The sequence below is a fragment of the Pelophylax lessonae genome (genome assembly GCF_965119305.1).
Source record: "Pelophylax lessonae genome assembly, chromosome: 2".
NCBI classification, from domain to species: Eukaryota; Metazoa; Chordata; class Amphibia; order Anura; family Ranidae; genus Pelophylax; species Pelophylax lessonae.
This window is the reverse complement of record NC_138769.1, coordinates 640,391,041-640,415,289: the sequence shown is the minus strand read 5'-3', so window position 1 is coordinate 640,415,289 and position 24,249 is coordinate 640,391,041. Positions and strand designations below refer to the sequence as shown.

General features: G+C 42.9%; 1 protein-coding gene across 1 annotated transcript in view; it reads right to left on the bottom strand.

The window, feature by feature from the left end:
* Positions 1 to 24,249, bottom strand: part of BRCA2 (BRCA2 DNA repair associated) — a 285,207-nt gene that overhangs the window by 221,625 nt on the left and 39,333 nt on the right. The window contains exons 3-5 of the mRNA XM_082245286.1: positions 20,131 to 20,233; positions 12,448 to 12,533; positions 12,328 to 12,368 (exon numbers count right to left, since the gene is read on the bottom strand). Coding sequence (XP_082101412.1) covers positions 12,328 to 12,368; positions 12,448 to 12,533; positions 20,131 to 20,233 — 230 coding nt within the window. The remainder of the gene's footprint in view (positions 1 to 12,327; positions 12,369 to 12,447; positions 12,534 to 20,130; positions 20,234 to 24,249) is intronic.

Below are 24,249 nucleotides of genomic sequence, written 5' to 3'. Positions count from 1 at the left end.
CCCGACTGTTATGTTTATTGCATTTTAACATGTTCTTTGTTGCAGGTTGTTATCATATTTCTTGGACATTCGTCATAGTGAAATCTCCAAAGGAAATTTCAGATGGGGAGTGTGCTGTTCTCCTCAGTTATTTGTACATTGCATTATCATCTTTCTTTCTATGCATTGTTGTACTGCTGCCATCTGCTGGCCAGAATTTGCATGCCGCACACCTTGTTCTTTGTTCTTCTTGTCTGTAAAGTTTTTTGACATTATGGGCGTGGTTTTTCAGACTGTGTGTCTTGTCACATCTAGCAGCCATCTTCAGTTCATTAAGGCTGTGTGACTGGAAACTCTCCACATTTTTGGACTCGTGAAAAGGCATCAGTTTTTGACCAGCAGTTAGCCTCAGGATAGACACCAACAGGACAATATTGATACCACTACTACAGGACAGTATTGTATCACCGTTTATTGCTGTATCTGGATTGAATAAACCCACGTTTGATTTCATCCTCATGCCCAAGTCTGGATTCATCTAACCTGAGCATCTGCCGGTCCGGTCTGCCCCACTGCTTGGATACGAAGGTAGGAAGTCACACAGCTATTATCAGTTATACCTTCATTCGCCTTCATGTGGGAACAGAACAAGTACACCCCTCACATTATTGTAAATATTTTATTTTATCTTTTCATGTGACAACACTGAAGAAATGACACTTTGCTACAATGTAAAGTAGTGAGTATACAGCTTGTATAACCATGTAAAATTGCTGTCCCCTCAAAATAACAACACAGCCATTAATGTCTAAACCGCTGGCAACAAAAGTGAGTACACCCCTAAGTGAAAATGTCCAAACTGGGCTAAATTAGCCATTTTCCCTCCCCAGTGTCATGCGATTCGTTAGTGTTACAAGGTCTCAGGTGTGAATGGGGAGCAGGTGTGTTAAATTTGGTGTTATCGCACTCACTCTCTCATGCTGGTCACTGAAAGTTCAACATGGCACCTCATGGCAAAGAACTCTGAGATCTCTACATAAAGATGGCATAAGCTATAAGAAGATTGCCAAGACCCTAAAACTGAGCTGCAGCATGGTGGCCAAGACCATACAGTGGTTTAACAGGACAGGTTCCACTCAGAACTGGCCTCACCATGGTCGACCAAAGAATTTGAGTGCACGTGCTCAGCATCATATCCAGAGGTTGTCTTTGCGAAATAGACATATGAGTGCTGTCAGTATTGCTGCAGAGGTTGAAGGGGTGGGGGGGGGGTCAGCCTGTCAGTGCTCAGGTCATATGCCGCACACTGCATAAAAGTGGTCGGCATGGCTCTCGTCCCAGAAGGAAGCCTCTTCTAAAGATGATGCACAAGAAGACTAAGGACATGGATTACAGGAACCATGTTCTGTGGTCTGAGGAGACCAAGATAAACTTATTTGGTTCAGATGGTGTCAAGCATGTGGGGCAACAACAAGGGGAGGAGTACAAAGACAAGTGTGTCTTGCCTTCAGTCAAGCATGATGGTGGGAGTGTCATGGTCTGGGACTGCATGAGTGCTGCCGGCACTGGAGAGATACAGTTCATTGAGGGAACCACGAATACCAAAATTTACAGTGACACACTGAAGCAGAGCATGATCCCCTCCCTTCAGAGACTGGGCCACAGGGCAGTATTCCAACATGATAACGACTCAAAACACACCTCAAAGATGACCACTGCCTTGCTGAAGAAGCTGAGGGTAAAAGGTGATGGACTGGCCAAGCATGTCTCCAGACCTAAACCCTATTGGGCATCTGCGGGCATCCTCAAAAACGGAAGGTGGAGGAGCGCAAGGTCTCTAACATCCACCAGCTCCGTGATGTCGTCATGGAGAAGTGGAAAAGGACTCATGTAGCAAACTGTGAAGCTCTGGTGAACTCCATGCCAAAGAGGGTTAAGGCAGTGCTAGAAAATAATTATGGCCACACAAAATATTGACACTTTGGGCCCAATTTGGACATGTTCACTTAGGGGTGTACTCAGTTTTGTTGCCAGTGGTTTAGACATTAATGGCTGTGTGTTGAGTTATTTTGAGGGGACAGCAAATTTACACTGTTATACAAGCTGTACACGCACTACTTTACATTGTAGCAAAGTGTCACTTCTTCAGTGTTGTCACATAAAAAGATAGAATACATTTTTTACACAAAATTTGAGGGGTGTACTCACTTTTGTGATATACTGTAGATTATTACTTTTACAGTTTCACAGCATAAATGAACCCCCTATAGTAGCAATTATCTGCTCTTTTTGCACTATAAAGGGCTAATTTTAGTTTTTTAAACCCCATTATGACAGGTGATGCAAAAAAAAAAAAAAAAAAGCAATACACATCTTAGGCCTGGTTCACACCTATGCGTTTTTTGGTGCTTTTTGCAGAAACACACTACAGTTCATTTAAAATGGTTTCTTAGGGGACATGTTCACATCTATGCTTTTTTCAGCCATTGCGTATGAAAGATTGTATTAACATGCCTTATTATATTTCATATATATTTCAGCTTATGCCCATTCTATGATGGAATGTGGGCCCTTGCATTTACATAGTAACGAGCCAGGCTAACACTCATTCATACAACCCTGGACATCAGACAGCTGTATTTTGCATTTAGATGACATGTTAAATACCTTTCCATTCATTCATTTGGACACTTGACAAAGTTAAGTCTGCGCATAGAAATTACTGACACCACCTAAACACATTTGACAATTGCTTACATTAACACATGACAGCTGAATACAGACAGAGCGACTCGTCCCACAAAACACAGATTCAGATACAAGAACACCTCATATTGACACAGATGCATAGCAAAACAAAAGCCTTTTCATGTACTGTTCTGTGAGATATGTGCTATTGTTAATTTGACTGATGAATTGTAACCAGTTTGGAGCAGTCTTTCCCGCTCAAAACTTGCCTTTAAATATGAGCTAAACTTGCAATAAAATCAGTTGTGTCTGCGCTAAGTTTGAGTGCTATGTGTCGTCACACCTCCTGGCCGGATGAGGGAAAATTCACTATCTAGGGGGGGTTAGCAACTGAAGGGCCGTATATCATCGTGAAATTGCCTCCTGACGTGATTTGAGCTAACAGTTTGGTGTCAGAAAAGTTGGATCTGCCATAACACAGTATGGGGTAAGTAATTATATTTTTTTATTATTATTATTACCCTATACTGTCAGAGCAGATAAACGGTACCCAGTTAACCACTATTTTTAGCGCCTCCCGGGAATCTGATATTCCCAAAGATAAGATGGGGTCTGAAACTCCAGGGCCTGAAGCCCCAAAGATAAGATGGGGTCTGATATCCCAGGGTCTGAAACCCGTTTACAAAGCAGTACTGTGTGTGATAGTGAATTCTCCCTCTAAAACTTGTATATTTGTATAGACATTTAAGTGTATTTTTAGTCGATATAAGATTGCATGCCATTGTATAGATGTATGTGGAGATTGTATGTGATATTAAGATGAGCTTGAAGGTATAAACTTTCCCACCCAGGATAGTTAACAGAAAACCATAAATTGTATATATAAATCTGATTAGAAAGAAGCAGGAAACCACATAAGTTGGGAAACTAGGTTTTCCAATAAAGTCTAAATACTGACCTCACCATCCCTATATATATGAACCTTCAAACTCAGCTGATCTCACTTTGTATTCTGAGCTTAGATAATGGGCAATTCTCAAGGTAAGGGGAATCTCAAAAAAAAAAAAAAAATAATAATAATAATGATGAAATTTACATTTGGGAAAATTGTATGAAAATTGTATCGTGTATGGGCAACCTTAGATCCATGAATCGTTATGTTGTGTTCGTTTTAACACTGTTCCTAAAGGTGCTGTATCAGCAAAGCATTTCATAAGACTGAATGAATACTGGTTGCATAATTTGTTTTGTGTTTATGTTTTAAAGTGATGTGATTTTGCCACGAGTACAAAAAAAAAAAAAAAAAAGGTAACAAATCCGTACTATGATGGTCATGGCAGCTTTTAGAAGCAAGAAAATATATTTGGTGTGTAAAGTGTGACCTTAAGGACTAAAATTGTATTTCTATCCTTAAAAAAATCGTAAGCCATTTTGAACTTTTATCATTGAGGTTTTGTGTCACCGACTTTTCTTTCTTTATCACTGACTTTTAAAAAAAATATATATTTTCTGGTGACTTTTTAGCAAACAAACCCCCCCTCCCCCCTCTCCTGTCTGTGACACAGGTAACTGCAAAAGGGATTGTAAAGAGTTGCATTGTCATACAGATTGACTGAGCTGGGTGAACTTGAAGAGGAAAGTACAAAAGAATCTGTTAATTGTATATGCAGATGTATATTAACTATCAGTGTTGCTTTTGTAGAAAAAAAAAAGAGTTTTGAAGGATGTTCCAAATGGGTGAGAAGAATGGTGATGGTGACGTATGGGTTCTTGTATCCAAATGGGAAATTGCTAATGTTTATTTTTGAGCTGCTCATTTTTTAACCATGGTGAACAATAATAATTTTTTCTTTAAGTTTATGGTATACCATAACATAAAAAAAATATATAGAAATCCACGTGGTAATAATTAATTTGACGTCAACAATTTTGGTATTAGAGAAGTGCACGGTTAGGAAGGAAAATGTTTGACATGCTTACTGTATGCTAAATGCCTCTAACCGTTGGTTTATTTTTAGGAGTAAAAGTAAAATGTTTTGTTACTGAATTTTTCTTGATGCTTATTTCTCAGACAAATTTAATGTGAGACTTTCAGAACGGAGGACGATCACAGCCTTCAACGACAACTCAACCTTATGGGAGTATTGTTTACAAATTGTTTTTTTCTGATTGATTAGACTGTTTTTATTGGGTGTCAGATATTTGATGTGTTCTAATTTGACATATATGAGCTCTGGCATTAATGAGGTGCTATGCTTTAGATAATTAAGCATCTCTTATAAAGTTTTCTTTTAGGATATTGTGAAAAAAAAAAATAGGATGGAATTGGATGACTTGTTGATAGTGTGCTAAGAATTATAATGAATTTATGTCAGCGTTACTATTTGGTATTGAAAGATTTAAAAAAAAAAAAACTTTAAAGGCAAGGTAACCTCCTGCGGTGAATTCAATTAGTTGCCAAGCCATCTCTTTTCATTCTAAGGTGACTCATTGCCCAGGCTTTTGCATATAAATGGTCCTTGAAGTCAGATCCCGTGTCTCCAAGGCTATTTGGTTTCAATTTCCTGTTCGGTGTCACCGAGCAATTGTGCAAACCCGTATAAATTTATGTTTGCTTGAGTACTTACTTCTAGCTGTTTTGTGTGTCTCTATGTGTCCATGTATACAAGACAGCTTGAATTTTACTCCCTGCTGCACAGTGATCACAGCATCTTAGCCATGCAAGGGATTCTCAGTTCTAGGTAGCTGCCTGCTTGGGTGAGTCAGAGGACTGCAAGTTAACCCATCTCCACCTTTGGAGGAATACAAGGCAGTTCAACCCCTCCAAGGGCCCTCGCCATTGTTGCATGCGTAGACATGCTGTGTTCTCCCAAAACAGTGCCATTAGGTATCCTTCCGGTCTTAAAATTATCTGCCTTCCTGTAGGCCCTAAACCCCAGTGCTGCGAGTGGTTTTTACTAGCATTTATTTTTGCTGCCTGCCTGTAGGCCAGAAGCCCAGTGCCGCAATATACTCCTGCCATTCTTGTAAAACTTGCATTCTTGTCTCTGTACTTACCTGCTATTCTTGCTGAAGTCAGAATGACTCCAGACCAAGTACCAAGCGATCTCCCTTTGAAATTTTGATGGGGAGACCCGTCCCAACCCCATAAGTCCATTTATTCTCATATCTAGAGATTTTGCAAGAGGAATATTTGGCAGAATTAATTGAAAAAATTAAACAGTGATTATGGTGATATTTCGCTCTCGTTTCGTTTGCCAACAGGTGCACCAACCCACCCATTCAAGCCTGGAGACAGACGGAAGCCCCACCCCTGGACCCCACAACTGCGGACCGGAGATTGTGACGAGCACCAGACGAATTCCAGTTGGATCCAGACAGACGGAAGCCCCACCCCTGGACCCCACAACTGCGGACCGGAGATTGTGACGAGCACCAGACGAATTCCAGTTGGATTCAGACAGACGGAAGCCCCACCCCTGAACCCCACAACTGCGGACCGGAGATTGTGACGAGCACCAGACGAATTCCAGTTGGATCCAGACAGACGCATTGGTACAATGCCAACGGACACCCCTACTCCTGGAAGACTTCGCATTCGTACAACAGTGGTACTCTTTCTAGCAAGCTTAGCACTAGTAGCCACTGTCTTGTTACTGGCAACATGTGCTCACCACCCCGAGAACCTCTCCTCATTTTGCCCTTGCTCACCCCAGGAAAAGAGAGGGACACGAGACATTCATGTCTCCACTTTACAGTTGAAGTCAAGCCTATTGGACACAAAGGACATTGTTTTACTTTGTAGCCGCCAGGGACTTAGTCTGACCGCTCTGATGACACGAGGGTCGAAAGGGAATTTTTTCCTCCCATTGAATGTGGGGGTTTATTTTTGCCCTTTCCTGGCAAAGGCTTTAGGAGATGTTGAAAATTCACATGCTAAAGTCAACAGGTGGTATGTGCTGCCATGGTCTATTTGTAGTGACTTTATTGCCATAATATGAAGTTGGATTTTTGAGGCCATGGATTCTTGCAAGCTATGACCCTCCCCATTCAACATGTCTGTTTTTGATTTGATAGAATTCTAAGAAGTTATATCCCTATGTGCACACAACCAAGTCACCAGCCTACATACACTTTAGAATATAATATCACCTGTTCTATGCAAGTCAGTTACCAATAATATGACATGCACTCATACAAGAAGACAACCCAGGTATGTCAAGAATGTCCAGCTCATTCATAGTTGGACATATATCCCAGGAGGGCACATAGTGCTATTCACAGACTCTAAGTGATCCCACCGTTATGAATAAAGTTGGGATCAAAGGTTGGGTTGAAAGATTGTATTAACATGCCTTATTATATTTCATATATATTTCAGCTTATGCCCATTCTATGATGGAATGTGGGCCCTTGCATTTACATAGTAACGAGCCAGGCTAACACTCATTCATACAACCCTGGACATCAGACAGCTGTATTTTGCATTTAGACGACATGTTAAATACCTTTCCATTCATTCATTTGGACACTTGACAAAGTTAAGTCTGCGCATAGAGATTACTGACACCACCTAAACACATTTGACAATTGCTTACATTAACACATGACAGCTGAATACAGACAGAGCGACTCGTCCCACAAAACACAGATTCAGATACAAGAACACCTCATATTGACACAGATGCATAGCAAAAACAAAAGCCTTTTCATGTACTGTTCTGTGAGATATGTGCTATTGTTAATTTGACTGATGAATTGTAACCAGTTTGGAGCAGTCTTTCCAGCTCAAAACTTGCCTTTAAATATGAGCTAAACTTGCAATAAAATCAGTTGTGTCTGCGCTAAGTTTGAGTGCTATGTGTCGTCACACCTCCTGGCCGGATGAGGGAAAATTCACTATCTAGGGGGGGTTAGCAACTGAAGGGCCGTATATCATCGTGAAATTGCCTCCTGACGTGATTTGAGCTAACAGCGTATTTGGAAAGTGATTTTTTTTTTTTTTTTTAACTGTGCTTTTTTTGCTTTTTTGGTTCAATAGACTTCAATGGAGAAGCTGCAGAAAAGCATGTAGTGCGTTTTTGCCGGGATTTGCCTTTTTTAATCTGCTGAACAACAAATTGGCCAACAAAACAACTGCAAAACGCAAATTGCAGCAAAATCCCGGGTGTAAAAATATACATCTAAAAGCACTGCAGAAATGGATCAAAAGCAAACTGCATATGTATGAACCGAGCCTTATGCTGGCCATACACGGACGAAAATCTTCATACAAGAAATCTTTGTACATTCGATGAATGAAAGAATGTCGTTTGAAAATTTCACTTGCTTTTAACATTCAGTTTAAAAATGAATGTAATTGCTGAACGAAAACCACATACAAGGTCTGAAACTTCCTTTGACCAAGAGGTTTTCTATTCTGCTCCTTCGAATTTTGCCGTCACTGTGGTCGAAGACAAACTTTGATTTGACCCCACTAACGATTAGAAAATGTTCTTAAGATAAAACTTTTTTGGAAGGAAGACATTGTTTTTGTATGGCCAGTATCAGTGACATCAGGCGCAGGTAACTTATCAAGCCACCTGCTTATGACAAGGGAGTTTGTCATACAGAATATGTTACAGTTCTGTCTGAAAATCGGCAAAACAGTCTTATTTTTTATTTCTTTAAATAAAAAATGTGATCTGAGTCTGATGATATTTACCAGATTCAACCTCTAACAGTATATTTCTGTCTGTCTGTTATTCTCACAGTGGATTAGAGATTTTACTCCCGAACCATATAACCATGGTTGTTTATATTTACCGCTGCATATAGATATTTAGGAATAAACTGCCTTTTTTTAAAAAAAAAAAAAAGTTTTTTAACCACTTAAGCCCCGGAGGATTTGGCTGCTAAAGGACCAGGGGTTTTTTTGCGATTTTTTACTGCGTGACTTTAACGGACAATTGCGCGGTCGTGCGACGCTGTACCTAAACGAATTTGACGTCCTTTTTTTCCCACAAACAGAGCTTTCTTTTGGTGGTATTTGATCACCTGTGCGATTTTTTGATCACGCGCTATAAACAAAAAAAGAGCGTAAATTTTGCAAAAATAACAATATTTTTCACATTTTTTTATATGAAATTCCCCAAAAAAAAAAGTAAAAATCAAAATTTTTTAACATTTTTCGGCCAATTTGTTTTATGCTACCTATGTTTGGTAAAAAAAAAATCGCAAAAAGCGTATTTTGATTGGTTTGCGCAAAAGTTATCGCGTTTACTAACAAAGAGAAAGATTTTTGTCATTTTTGGTGTTTTTTTTTTTTAACGCGTAATGGCGGCGATCTGCGATTTTTTTTTCGGTACTGCGACATTGCGGCGGACAGATCGGACCCTTGACTGACATTTTTGACACTTTTGGGGTTACCAGTGACATTACTGCAGTAATCAGTGCTATACATATGCACTGTTACTGCAAAAATGACACTGGCAGGGAAGGGGTTAACTTTATTGGACAGGGAGGGGTTAAGTGTGTCCTAGGGGCGTGCTTTCTACTGTGTAGGGACATTCCTATTGGTGTAAAAGCAAAGATCAACCGTTCTACATAGTAGAACGGTCAGATCTTTACTTTTACACAGGGAGAACTGACAGGCAGCTTGTTTACACAAGCTGCTCTGTCTTTCTCCCTTCACAGGAGCGATCGCAGTGTGACTGGCGGACATCGAGTCCGCCGGTCACACGCACTGACTTGCCTGTGAACGAGCCGCGGCGGGCGCGCGCCTCGGCGGGCGCGCGCCTCGGCGGGCGCGCGCCCGCCCGCGATAGGCTCGCAAGTCAGTGACAGGCGAGTGACGTACCGATACGTCACTCTGCCTGGCCGGGGCTGACCGCCGCAGTATATAGTCGTGCGGCGGTCGGCAACCGGTTAAACTTTACATATCAACTAAATTATACATCACACTTTAAGGTTATTATCCGATTAATGGAAACAATAAATCGGCCAACTAATCGACTATGAAAAGAATTGTTAGTTTCAGCCCCAATATATATATATATATATATATATATATATATATATATATATATATATATATATATATATATATATATATATATATATATACATACATACATATATATATACACACACACACACACACACACACACACACACACACACACACTATGTATATGAATCTGTAATTCCAGTGCCGAGTTCAAACCATCCACCAGAAAATTATTTCTGGTAAATGGTTTGAACACCGTACACTCAGCACTGTAATTAGTTTGAGTTCACAGAAGATTTCTTTCAATCATATCACACGCACACATATTATATATATATATATATATATATATATTTGTTTACTACTTAAGACTCTTTTGCACATTTATCACCGCAGAACGCTGCACAGCATTTTTTGTTTTATTGTCTATTGAAGGTTGTATATTCACTGTGTGGTAGCTGCTAACTAATCATACAGAGCCCACTTTATTTTAATGCAGATATGACAGCATGTTACCCAGCTGACTGCCTGATGTCCTCCACAGCCTGTTCCTCCACACACAGGTCACACTGTCTCTCGCCCAACCCCTCCTGCCCCACCCCACCCCCTTTACAGGTTGAACTGTTCCTGGTCACTAATCCCAGATCACCCAAACTCCACATCAGACAGACATGGCTCCCAGCCCATTCCTCTTCCACCTCCCCATTCAAAACAATAGCCACCGCATAATAACCACCCTCACCCACCCCACCTCTATTCACAGCCTCCAACCCCCACCCCATGCAGCCCTGAACAACATGAGGTCCCACCCATTCTTTTCTCTAGACCCCTCCATCCTTCAGTTCCTATCACACCAGCCCCCCCCCCCCCGACTCCTCCATCAAATAATATTCCTGGACTCTTCCAGCCTTCCATTCCTATCCTCAGATTTTTCCATACTTTTTTTATTCATAGATTCGTCCTTCCCTATCCCCAGACTCCTTGATCAATCCTCCCTTCCTTTCCTATTCATGGATTCCTCCTTCTCTATCCCCAGGACTGCTCCATCCATCCTTTCCTATTCATGGATTCTGTTGTGGAAATGTTATTAATATTTGTGTGGACATTTCTTTAGTATGTGTTTTTAGTTATATTGCCATTATGTCTCCCAGTGTCAGTTTACCGGTAAACGCTATACACAGCGAATATTGTTTTACTGGCCTTGAGGAAAGACCTGTGATTGTGGAAATCTTCCATTAAATGGAGACTGCACACTACTTGTAGCCTGATCATCCCTATCGGCGGTGCCGGTCCGGATCTATGGCAGTGCAAGGTAAACTCCACCGCACAAATGTATATCAGCCAGCTGGGGCCCCGGTATTCACTGACGGAGATATGTTTGTGATGTGGAATTCATATCGTTTTGATAATATCTGCCCTTTTGCCAGGATTAATGGCTGGGAGCTTTCTGTTATGCTTGATCCGTATGATTGAAATACTGCTGCTATTGTCTTTGCAGATAAAGGCTCATTCACTGGAACAGTAACATGATCACTATCAAATATTATTTTTATGAACCATATTATATAGGATTCACTCTAACAGGTTATGAGGGGAGTGCATGCTTATGAATTAGCGTGGGCGAGTCCATGAGAATCCATGATAGTGTCTGGCAGCCATGTTGCTTAGTTTCGCTTTCACTTGACAGTTGGAGTCTTGTGCACACGGTCACGTTTCTCCATAAACATACACTCCCCTTTTCCTATTGTACTTTTGAAAGTTATACATGATTGTAATTGGTTGTGTTGACACCACCACCCCTGTAACCCCCTTTTGTTCTGTAAGCAGGACTGTTACTATGGACATCGACCGGGATACAGCGTGTGTCTGTCTTTCTGTTTGTCGACAAGCACGCCAGGATAACTTTAAACAAAAGAGTTGTGCATTGTACTTTTCAGTACAAGGGATTAATGGCGCTTATTAATATCCACAAGTGCGCTTTTCAGTGCAGTGAGGTTTTCAGCGCACCAAGCTAATTTCTATGCTCCAAACCCTATTAATTTCCACCATAATTCCTCCTTCCCTATTCCCAGATTCCTCCATCTTTCCTTTTCTATTCATGGATCCTCCAGCCTTCCTTTCCTATTCATGGATCCCTTCTTCCCTACCCAAGACTCCTCCATCCTTCCTTTGATTCTTCCATCCTTCAGTTCTTCTGACCGCTTGAATTTGTTCATGAAAACCATGGGCAGTAATCGTGATGCATTACAGAATCGAAGACAGCATAATCATAATCAAATTGTGAGACCACAAATTGTGCGCACCTCTATGGACCAAGCAACTTTAGTAAGCAAAGAAGAGTCTAAAGGCAGCATGTCTAAAATGCAACTTATGTCAGGAGAGAGGGAAAAGGGAAACCAGGGAAAGCTAGCAAGAAAGGTGGGGCTACTAGACAGGGTTCAATTTCATATCAACTGGTACACAAAAAGAGAAGATAAGAACAGGTATAGGCAGGAGGTGTGGTTAACCCTAGCTATGACAACAAACCCTTGATTAACACCCATGATTATTGATGAGTGACCGCTTGCAGCAGAAGGGCATCCCAGCACATAATATAAAGGTAAGCATAAAATCAACGATGCCAGTAAAATGGCCCTCTTCCCAATTCCCATTAGAAAAAAAAAAACACTCACCCCAATAAACTTTGGTGTGCAATACAGGCTATCGAACACTTCTGAAAGGCATAGAATTGATACATTAGAGGCTGTGCACCAAGACAGACTTCTACCAGCTGAACAGAGATAATTACTCACCAATTTTCCCATCTCGCTGGGGTGTTCTGTGGGTGTACTTTTTATCCCAAAGAGGTGTCTTAAATATCTCCCTCGTAACACTAGGACTGAAAACATCAGGATAAAATTTCAATCACAAAATGCTGGGCTACAAACGACTGGGAAAAAAAAAGCAGTTTGCTGAATATTAAAAGGAGGAGATTGTAAATTTGGTTTATGGTATCATACCTCTGCCATACTAAATTAAAGCTTTCCTTTCCACTCGCCGGACTGTTTCCAGGAACTATCCAGAGGTTAGTACTTAAAAACAAATTTGGCGATACCACACAGTGGTAACCGTATACTGGAAATGACTGAGGACTTCTATAAACTTTTAATTGCATTTAACCACTTCATTGCCGGCACTTTTACCCCCTTTCTGCCCAGGCCAATTTACAGCTTTTAGCGCTGTTGCACTTTGAATGAGAATTGCGTGGTCGTGCAATACTGTACCCAAATTAAATTTTTATCTTTTTTTTTTTTTGACAGATAGAGCTTTTATTTGGTCATACATAGCCACCACTGCGTTTTTTTTTTATTTTTTGCCAAATAAAAAAAAAGACAGAAAATTTTGGTTATAACATTTGCACATAATTGTTCAACATAATTTTAGGTCAAAATGTATTTTGCTACATTTCTATGGTGAAAATAACCCAAAATCAGTGCATATTATTTAGCCCGTAGGAAAGTTATACAGTCCACAAACTATGGTATACATCTGAAAATTGATCAATCCTGAAGTACTGACGGTGATCTCATTAAGTCAGGCCCAAAAATGTCAGGACAGTACAAATATCCCCCAAATGACCCCTTTTTCGAAAGTAGACAGTCCATGGTATTTATTAAGAGGCATGGGGATTTTTTTTTAAGTTGTAATTTTTTGTCACGTAAAGAGATTAAAGTTATTTATTTTTTTATTTTTTTTACATACTGTCACCAGTGAAGTACAGCGTTATCATATAAACTGGTGTGGGGGTGATCAGGGACACTAATTGTGACAGTACAAAAATAAATACATTTTTTCATATTAATTTTTTTCAGATTTTTTTTTTATTAAACACACTGAACAGAGCAATATAATGTTGCCATTGTAACATTGTACTACTCTGCAAAAGTAATCAGGGTTATTTATTTTTTAGGATTGTTTATAGCAGTGAATTTCATGGCTATAAGAAAGCATTTTACTGAATTAAACTGATTCAGTCAGTTTGTTTTGTTGTGATTAGATGTGATTGGCAAGATCTTATCAAATGGTACAAATAGGCTGTGATTCGCCCCATCTGTACCATGTGATCACATTGACCAATCACAGCTAACACCACAAAATTGTACACAATGGATGGCATAAAAGGAAGCCATCCATTGTTTTCATGCGACCTGCTGTGATTACAGTGGTCACATGGTAGCGGCTACGAGCCAGTACACCGATCAGTCATTGGCTGTGTCCAATGGACTGAGGACGTCATATGATGTCCACCCGAAACTACAAAAGACCTGCATGGCCATAATTTTGTTATAGGCCGAACGGGAACTGGTTACATTTTTCCTTGGTCTGCCTTACTTAATATTTATCTACCTGACTACCCCCACTCCCAATGAAAATGCTCTGTTTATGCCTTATACCTCTGCATTGGTTTTGGGTATTGGGGGGAGGAGGGTTTATTGTTATTGTTGTTTGACTTTCTAATGTTGATTGCACTATGCTTTGTTATTTTCTATACAGGGTCTGCATTATGTTTTTACACTGCTGCCTCATTTTACTGTGTTCTATCCATCTGTGGTTGCCTAGGCACACCTGACTTGGGGGTCCCCTTGGTGTCCATCCATATAATTTACTATACGTTCCCACAATGGGCCCCTTAAAGTTCCAAACGTGGAATGTTCGTGGGCTGAGGGATAAAATTAAGAGATCGGCTGTTTTCCACTGCCTCAAGTCCTATAGGGCGGACGTAGCGGTTCTGATGGAAACCCATGCCACAGGTCAGCTCCAGCTGGCTCTTTTTCGCCCCTGTGTGGGCTGGGCTTAGCATGCCGTGCATACCTCACACTCTTGGGGGGTTTTGATTCTAGCGGCCAAAACGCTCCATTTCTCCCTTATCACTGTGCACACGGACCCCCAGGGTAGGTTTGTCTTCCTTCATGTTCTAATATACTCTAGACCATATCTTATATTATCCTGCTATGCCCCCCCCCCCCGTACAGCGCTGCAGTGGTCACTGAGGGTGTCTCCTTTATGGCCCAGCACCCCGCTGTGTGGTTGGAGGACTTCAATACGGTTTTGCACCTGGCCCTTGACCGATCAACCCAGCCTCCGCCAACACACCTGCCATCTACTACCCGACTCCAAAGACTGTTAGGTGACTTTGCACTGACGGACACATGGCGCTACGGTCACCCTGATACTAGGGCCCATTCATGTTTCTCATCTACCCACTCATCGTTCTCCCGCATTGATTTTATTATTGTTTCTGCGCTGCTGCTCCCATCGTTGCTGGATGTTCGGTTCCACCCTAGGTCACTGTCCGACCACGCTCCTTCCTGGGCGTCCCTCGACTTGACCCCGCAGACTGTACCACGCCCGTGGCGCCTGCACCTCTTTTGGCTTTGGGCCCTGTGGGACCATCTTGACCTGACTCAGGAGTGGGCTTTTTTTACTGCCAATAGGGGGTCGCCCTCGGCGGCGGACGTCTGGGAGACATTCAAGTTACATGCCCCTTCCACTCTGACTAGACGCATCAACCGCCTGAAATCCTCCTCCAAACGTGTTCTCCAGCAGGCCCTAGATCACCTCACCACAGTCACCGATTCCTGCACTTTGGACCAGACCCCGGCCCAGGTCTCTGAGCTCAAATCCCAGACCCGAGTGGTTGATCAGCTATATTACAAAATGGCTAAAACGCAAGCTTTTCTTCTGTAGGCAACGGGTGTTCGAGCAGGGTGAGCGGGCGGGCAAGCTCCTGGCCTACTTGGCTCATCAGGAATTTGCACCGCCGGTGGTGGTGTCCTTGTTGGAGGCTGATGGTGCGGAGGTCACTGACCCGTCCCGTGTTGCGACGCTGTTTCGCTCATATTATGCATCGCTATATGCCTCTCAAACCACTGCTTCCGCCCCTGAAACTCGAGAATTCTTACAACGTGTGGAGTTTCCCCAATTGTCTGACTCTCACCGAGCTGACCTTGAGGATACCTTGCCTAACTCAATGCGAGAAGCCACAATTATTGTACTCCCTAAACCTGGGAAGGATCCCCGGCTTCCTGAGTCTTATCGCCCAATCTCCCTCCTACAAGCTGACATCAAGATCCTGGCCAAGGTTCTTGCCCGACGCCTTGGTAAGTTTATTCTCTCTCTCATCCACCCCGATCAGATCAGTTTTATGCCTGGGAAAAATACGGCCATGAATACTCAACGCTTATATCTTAATATTCAAGCTCACCATGCACAAATGGGGACTAGGGCAGTGGTCGCCTTGGATGCAGCCACGGCGTTTGACTCTGTAGAATGGAGCTACCTCTAGGAATGCTTACAATGATACGGCTTTGGCCCGTCCTTTATACAGTGGGTTCGCCTGCTGTACTATTGTCCAGTCGCTAGGGTTGCTGTCAACGGGTGGCTCGCTGACCCATTCCCACTGAGTCGCGGCACCCGTCAAGGTTGTCCCCGCTGCTCTATGCCCTGGTGGTGGAACCTTTGGCTATCGCTATCCAGGCGCATCCTGGGGTGGGTGGACTTCGTGCGGGACCCCTTATGGAGACAGTGGGCCTCTATGCAGACGACATGTTTTACTTGGCGGATACTGGACCCTCGTGGCATGCTGCCCTCCAGACCATTAATGACTTTGGACATCACTCGGGACTGAGGATTAACTAGGATAAATCACAAATTTTGCCCCTAGACCCTTCCCCTCCTACGGTCGACTCTGCCCGACTCCCGTTGGCTAGGGTCTCACGGCTCCGATACTTGGGAGTCCTGGTCACTAGGACGCCGTCGGATTACGTTGCGGACAATGTGGAACCCCTTATATCTGTACTGAAACTGCGAGTTCAATTATGGGCCAGACTTCCCCTGGGGGTGATGGGCAGAGAGAATCTGGTCAAAATGATTTTACTTCCCAAGTTTTTATAGGTTTTCTGGCACTCCCCCGTCCTCATTCCCCTAAAATGGTTCAAGGTGATTGATACCATCCTTAACTCTTATCTGGGGCTGGAGTCGACACAAACTCTCCTGGCTGACTTTAAAGAACCCAACTATGAGAGGCGGCGTGGCAGTACCCGACTTCCACACTTACTACTTGGCAGCGCAATTATCCCATTTCTATCACTTCCATAACTCGGAGGCCGACTGTGCGCTACTTTGTGCCAGTCCGGGCCGGGCCACTCACACTCCGATGCAAATGATACTGCGGGGTCATGGATCGGTGTCTCCAGTGATTATCTCCATTCCCCCGGTGACCCTACATAGACGGATTTGGTAACTGTCACTTAAGACAACTAGGATTGACGCATATACAGTTGTGTTCAAAATTATTCAACCCCCACTGAAATTGATTGTTTTGGCCAGTTTGACATTGATTTTGATCATTCAGTCATCCTGCTTACAATTAAATCAAAGAGGCACGTGTAGGTCAGACAAATATAAGATAACATTTATAATGAAATAACCACAAATGTCTTTTCTGTGCTCACATCATTATCAGTTTTATTAAACCCCCAAGTGACATTCAATTTTAGTACTTAGTACAACATCCTTTTACAGTTATAACAGCTTTAAACGTGAAGCATAGCTTGACACAAGTGTCTTGCAGCGATCTACGGGTATCTTCGCCCATTCGTCATGGGCAAAAGCCTCCAGTTCAGTCACATTCTGAGGCTTGTGCACTGCAACTGCTTTCTTTAAGTCCCACCAGAGGTTCTCAATCGGATTTAAGTCTGGTGACTGTGATGGCCACTCCAAAATGTTCCAGCCTTTAATCTGCAACCATGCTCTAGTGGACTTGGAGGTATGCTTGGGATCATTGTCCTGTTGAAAGGTCCAACGTCTCCCAAGCCTCAGGTTTGTGATGGACTGCATCACATTGTCATCCAATATCTCCTGGTACTGAAGAGAATTCATGGTACCTTGCACACGCTGAAGCTTCCCTGTACCTGCAGAAGCAAAACAGCCCCAAAGCATGATTGACCCCCCCGCCATGCTTCACAGTAGGCAAGGTGTTCTTTTCTTCATAGGCCTTGTTCTTCCTCCTCCAAACATAGCGTTGATCCATGGGCCCAAACAGTTCTAATTTTGTTTCATCAGTTCACAGAACACTATCCCAAAACTTCTGTGGTTTGTCCACATGACTTTTGGCATACTGCAGTCGACTCTTCTTATTCTTTGGAGACAGCACGGGGGTGCGCCTGGGAGTTCTGGCATGGAGGCCTTCATTACGCAATGTGCGCTGTATTGTTTGAGCAGAAACTTCAGTACCCACATGTGACAAATCTTGTCTCAGTTCCTCAGCACTCACATGGGGACTTTTCTCCACTCTACGCTTCAGGTAGCGCACAGCAGTCGAAGTCAGTATCTTCTTTCTGCCACGACCAGGTAGCGTTTCAACAGTGCCCTTTGCCTTGAATTTGCGAATGATGCTTCCTATGGTGTCTCTTGGTATGTTTAACATCTTTGCAATCTTCTTATAGCCATTGCCCTTCCTGTGAAGAGTAATCACCTCTTCTCTTGTCTTCCTGGACCATTCTCTTGACTTCATCATGTTTGTAACCACACCAGTAAATGTCTAGAAGGAGCTGAGTATCACAGTCATTTTAAAGCTGCCTAATTGGTGCTTATTAGGCTTTATTGCTGCTCCCTGACATCCACAGGTGTTTTCAATACCTGATTGAAAACACTTCAATGAACCTCTGTTCTTCAGAGTGGTAGTCTTTAAGGGGTTGAATAATTGTGTCAATGAAGAATTCACAAAAGAAACATTTACTACTGTATTACAAAACCAATTGATGTCATTTTAGTTGCATATGGTTCTTTAAGAAGTCCTTGTAGGATTTCATTCTGAATACAATTACAAATGTACACTAAATTCCCTAAAACCCTTTACAGCATTGGGGGTTGAATAATTTTGAACACAACTGTACATGCCTACACTCCCCTGTGGCATATCTCCAGCTTGCCAAAATTGTGCTCCCTACCGGGGGCTGAGTTGTGGGCAACAAGGGGCGTGCTCTTTCTCTACCAGGTCCTGCGTGGGTCCGGGGTACGTTCCTTTCAATCTCTGTCGGAACAGTTTGACCTGCCGCCCCAAATGCACTTTAGTTATCTCCAGCTAAGCCATGCGCTCCTAGCTTAGTTCCCGGATCGGGTTCCGGACACACCGCTTATCCCTACCCTTACTATTCTTATGGGGGACGACCCAACCAAACTGATTTCTGCTATGTACCTGGAGCTGAGTTCTGGGATCGTTGAGCGGGTGGTGTTTATAATGGCGGTGGAATAACATAAGCCAAACCTACTGCTTGTCACGGCATATGCTAAGCACTCTAATGTATATAAATTAAAGAATCTGTCATATACTTGGATATATTCCAATTAGTGTGGCAGTCATGGAAAGCATATTTCTGATACCACACTTCCCTGGTGCCTTGGGGGGTGGCCAGCCTGGGCATGGTTTACTGCGTGAGGACTCCATATAATGAGCATTTAAGTGAGCAGTTTTCTGGGGGATTATTGTAATAATATGTGCTAGTATTAGGCTTGGGGATGTCCTTTCTTGAGCTACACTGCATTAGAGAATGTTGTACTCTTTAGGGTAAGTAGTTTGTTATTGTTAGTCTTCTAATTATCTGTACAATGTTGGTTAGGAAGGGAAAGGATATTTACTAAAGTAAACTTTAATTGTTACCTGCCATCTGTCTTTACTAATGCTGCACACCATATGCAATTACAAGCAGAGGTGTGATGTCACTGCTCTAGGAATTCCCCAGAGTTGTCAGCTCTCACCAAGCACCCAGAACTTGCTGTACAGTTATGTGACCACTGTATTAACCACTTGCCTACTAGGCACTTTGACCCCCTTCCTGCCCACAGGCCAATTTTTACCTTTCAGTGCTGTCACATTTTAAATTAAAATTACGCAGTCATGCAACACTGTACCCATGTGAAATTTTAATATTTTTTTTTCACACAAATAGAGCTCTCTTTTGGTGGTATTTTATCACCACTGTGTTTTTTATTTTTTGCTTAAAAAAAAACTAAAAATGACCGAAAATTTTGAAAACCATTTTTTTATAGTTGGTTAAGTTTTGCAAATAGATCATTTTTCTCCTTCACTGATGTGGCTGCACTGATGCGCATTGATGAGGTGGCACTGGTAGGCAGCAATGATAGGTGACCTTGATGAGCACTGGTGGGACTGCACTGAAAATCAGGACACTGTCCCCTTCACACAAGCCGGTTATCGGCTCTCCTCTACTCACCCTGTCAGGAATGCGGCTCAACCGGCTTGTGTTTACAGCTGTGATTGGAAAAATGCGGATTACATGGTAAAGGGTACATTACCCTTTACCATGTGATTGGTCCTTTACCCCGATCTGTGATCAGCTGTGTCCTAAGGACACATTGATCACAGAGTGCACTGCCCTATGCCGCCCTCCTAGGACTGGTCGGACGCGCAATACCTGTTATTATGATATCGATTTGAGGTACCAAAGACTTCATCATGAAGACACTGTGTTGCACCTTCAGGACTTTTTTCTGCTTTACTGACACTTCCGACATTTTCTATTAAAAAAAAAAAAAGAAGGAAGAAGAGGTATTTATATGCATACACAATACAGAAGAATAAGAGGTGGCACTTAGGCCTAAATAAACAAGCATGTTATACATAGAGTTCTAGTATGGGCTTTGCAAGTCATGGAGAGAAAAATATGTGATGGATAAGAGACTGATCTTAATATAATTGCTCAAATTACGGGGCAACTGTTCTTGTTAATTGCTGGATCATTCTGCCACGCACCTTCACCTGACATATTGACATATTTCAAAATGTTTCAAACTCCATCCTTTCTTGATAAGCCCTGCCCGCCCTAACATCCTGTCTATAAGTGTGTACACATTTGTCTCAGCATGAAGAAGTGATTAACAAGAGATGGAATTTGAGTCAATACCTGTAAACCAATAAGTAAATTATAATGAAGCTAGGATGGACAAAATATTGCATAGCAGGGAGATGGAGGCAGGAGGGCCCATAGTCCTCTATGAGATTCTAGTGTGCAGGCCTGGCAGAAAGACACTTGTGTGTAATCTAAACAATCCCTTGAGGCTGCAGCTGTCAGATAAAGTGAAGTATACATCTTTGAGAAGGAGCGGTGGGATTTGTTAGGTCAACTTAAGGGGCAAAGGGGATACATTTCATATAATAATTATGTAATAAGATATGGAGCATGATGCTATTTATTTATGACTGTGGATTTATCTATATGGAATGGTCCATCATGATAGTCTGATCCATATGCCTACATCTTCTCCCACAGGCCATTGCTAAGTAGGCGAGTTTGTACAATGAGACAGTTTGAATAATCTTATCCAACTAATTAAATAGGGGGTTAGAATTCTTAGAGCTTAAAGTGGTAAAAGGCTATTTTTTTCCCTAAAATAACCACCTTTCCTGGGGTCCCCCGCCAGTGCCTCCTGTTCCTTCTCTTCTGCAAGTGCCCCCATAGAAGAAAGCTGGCTGCTATGGGGGCACTTTTACAGGCACCTCTAAGAGACACCCACAGTGTGGCTTGGCCCCACCCCCTCCTCACAGGCTTTGATTGATTGACAATGGCTCCTGCATCTGTGTCCTGTGGAAAAAGGGAGGGGAGAGTACCACTGCAGATGGGCACAGCTGGATCGAGAAAAGGATGGGGGGTAAGTACAATTTTAAGGCAGTGATTGGGATTCAGCAGTGCAGGATTCAACTGCCGGGACATTGTTTTACCCTAACATGCATTAAGGTAAAAAAAAAATTGTATATAATATATATATATAGATATATCTATATCTATATATATATATACACACACACATATACATATACACACACACACACACACACACACACACACATATATATACCCATACATACAAATATCTTGACTTTAGAACCACTTTAATGCTACCGGTTGTTTTTTTTTCTAGTATCTTCTGAGCACTAACCTTATCTTCGTCTATACCATACTTATTCAACCTACAGTATATGCTGAACATACACTATGAGAAAAGCAGGTGATAGAGGTTTCTAGATTGGTGGTTGACACTAAGGTCATAGCTAGGAATGTAGTGGGCCTCAAAGAGAAAGTTAAAGCGCAACTCCACTTTTGTTGAGAAGAGAAAACATTCCACCCTGGGTGATCTATGTACATTGCAAAGATTATAACAACGTTTGTTGCAGATTATTACCTATTGTTATTCTGATGAAATCCCCGTTTGTTCCTTTGTGCCGAGTGGGTCTAGTGGCGGTGGTTTCCTAATCATCAGCTGTGGCACCTGCAGGGCACTAATGAGGAAAGCTGCTGGGCCCGCATCCCTTTAGACGTGTCTGTATTGGGAGTATCTCATCAAAAAAAAATGGATTTTTGTACTTACCGTAAAATCCTTTTCTCTGAAGTTCATCGACAGACACAGCTCCATATCTTCTTAGACCATTGGGTTATGCTCCTCCAAATCAGGAATAGGCACTAGGCAGGAAAAAGCTTTACCACACCTATGGGGGCTGTCCCTGCAGGCATAATCCCACACACTCTGCTACAGCAGCCAGTTTCATTGCAAGCAGTGTTTAGAAGACAAAAAACCCCATTCACTCAGAAGCAGAGGGGCGGGTGCTGCGTCTGTCAAAGAACTTTAGAGAAAAGGATTTTACGGTAAGTACAAAAAAACTTTTCTCTAGCATTCATCGATAGACGCAGCTCCTTATCTTCTTAGACCATTGGGATGTCCCAAAGCAGTATTTTCATGAGGGGTGGAAGACAACGCAAAGAAGAACGTAACTACCCAAAGGCTAAACGTAGCCAACCAGGTAATATGGAGCTCAACCAGGAACGACTGGAGCTCACCTAGAAAACACCCTCAAAGAGAACAAAAAACAAGATTCTCTTTAAACAGCAGCCTGCAAAACCGTGCAGCCAAAAGAAGCATCAGAGGATGCCAACACATCAATTTTGTAGAATTTTATGAACGTATGCACAGACGACCAAGTCGCCGCCTTGCACACTTGCATCACAGACGCTTGATGGCGAAAAGCCCAAGAGGCACTTAGTGCTCTAGTAGAATGTGCCTTCACTGGGAAAGGACGAACCTGACCCTTTAGTGAATAAGCCTGAACCACCATCTGCCTGATCCATCTGGAAATAGTCGCAGCAGATGCAGCCAATCCTTTGAGGTCCCTTAGTAAGGACAAAAAGAGTATCTGATTTTCTAAAAGACTCAGTGACACTCAGGTAAACCCTGATCGCCCGAACCGCATCCAAAGAATGCAAGGCAAATTCCTTGGGATGCTTGGGCTTGGGACAGAGTGAAGGCAGTACAATGTCTTCATTCAGATAAAAATCAGAAACCACCTTTGGAAGAAAGGACTGATGTGGTCTGAGTACCACTTTATCTCTGTGGACCACCAAATAAGGCGAGCAGCAAGACAACTCCGCCAATTCAGATACACTGCATGCAGAAGTGATAGCCATCAAAAAGGCAACTTTCTGAGACAGACAATGAAAGCAGAGGAATCTCCCGAATGTTCTCAAAAGGAGGCTTTTGAATAACGGATAAGACCAAATTCAGATCCCACAGAGGTAGCGGGGATTGCAAAGCTTTATTGCTCTGAGCTCCAACACATTTAATCGGTAGTTTTGACTCTTCTACTTCCCCAGTACCCCGCCCCAGCCCGACAGGCTGGCGTCCGTGGTCACCACCGTCCAAAACAATAGGAGGAAGGCGTTGCCCTGGCACAGTGCTGTGGAATGAAGCCGCCATAACAGAGCAGATCTCGTGTTGTGGCTCAACCGAATCAAAGTGTCCAAGGACTTTGGATCCTTGTTCCATTTGACAAGAATCTCTCTCTGCAATGGTCTGGTATGGAACTGAGCAAACCGAACTGCCTCGAAGGTTGATACCATCAGACCCAAGGCCCGCATGCAAGTTCGCAGAGAGGACAGATTGTTTTCCAACAACAATCGGAATCACCCCCTGCAACTTCTGCAGCTTGTCCGGGGGAAGAAAGACCCTCGCCAAAGCTGAATCCAGAGTCAGGCCCAGATAATCCAGTATCACGGAAGGTATCAGGGCGGATTTCTTGAAATTGATGTTCCATCCGAACTTCTTTAGAGAACTGACAGTGATCGTCAGGTTGCTCATCAGGGCTGAATGCGAGTTTCCTCTCAACAGGAGATCTTCCATATACAGCAGTACCGCTATCCCCCGTGTGTGCAACAATGCTGCCTAACATCCCAGAGGCCAGGGGAAACGAGGGAGCCCAGAGGGTCCGACTATTCCAGGGAGGGGCCCACATCCACCCCGAGACCGCCAGAGTATTGGGGGGGGTGGCAGTATTACTCACCATACCACGGTACCAGGTGGGCGCCACTCCGAACAGTCCACCTCCCACCTATAGCAGGGAGGTTAGGGCCTGGTCCTAATAGGCCTGGGGGATCTTTCAGGAAAAAAAAACAGAGTCCTGTTATCCCCAGGAGTGGGCCCATATCACCCTCCCCAGAGCCCGCTAGGGACATGGGGGGCTCAGCATTGCTCACCATGCCATGGAC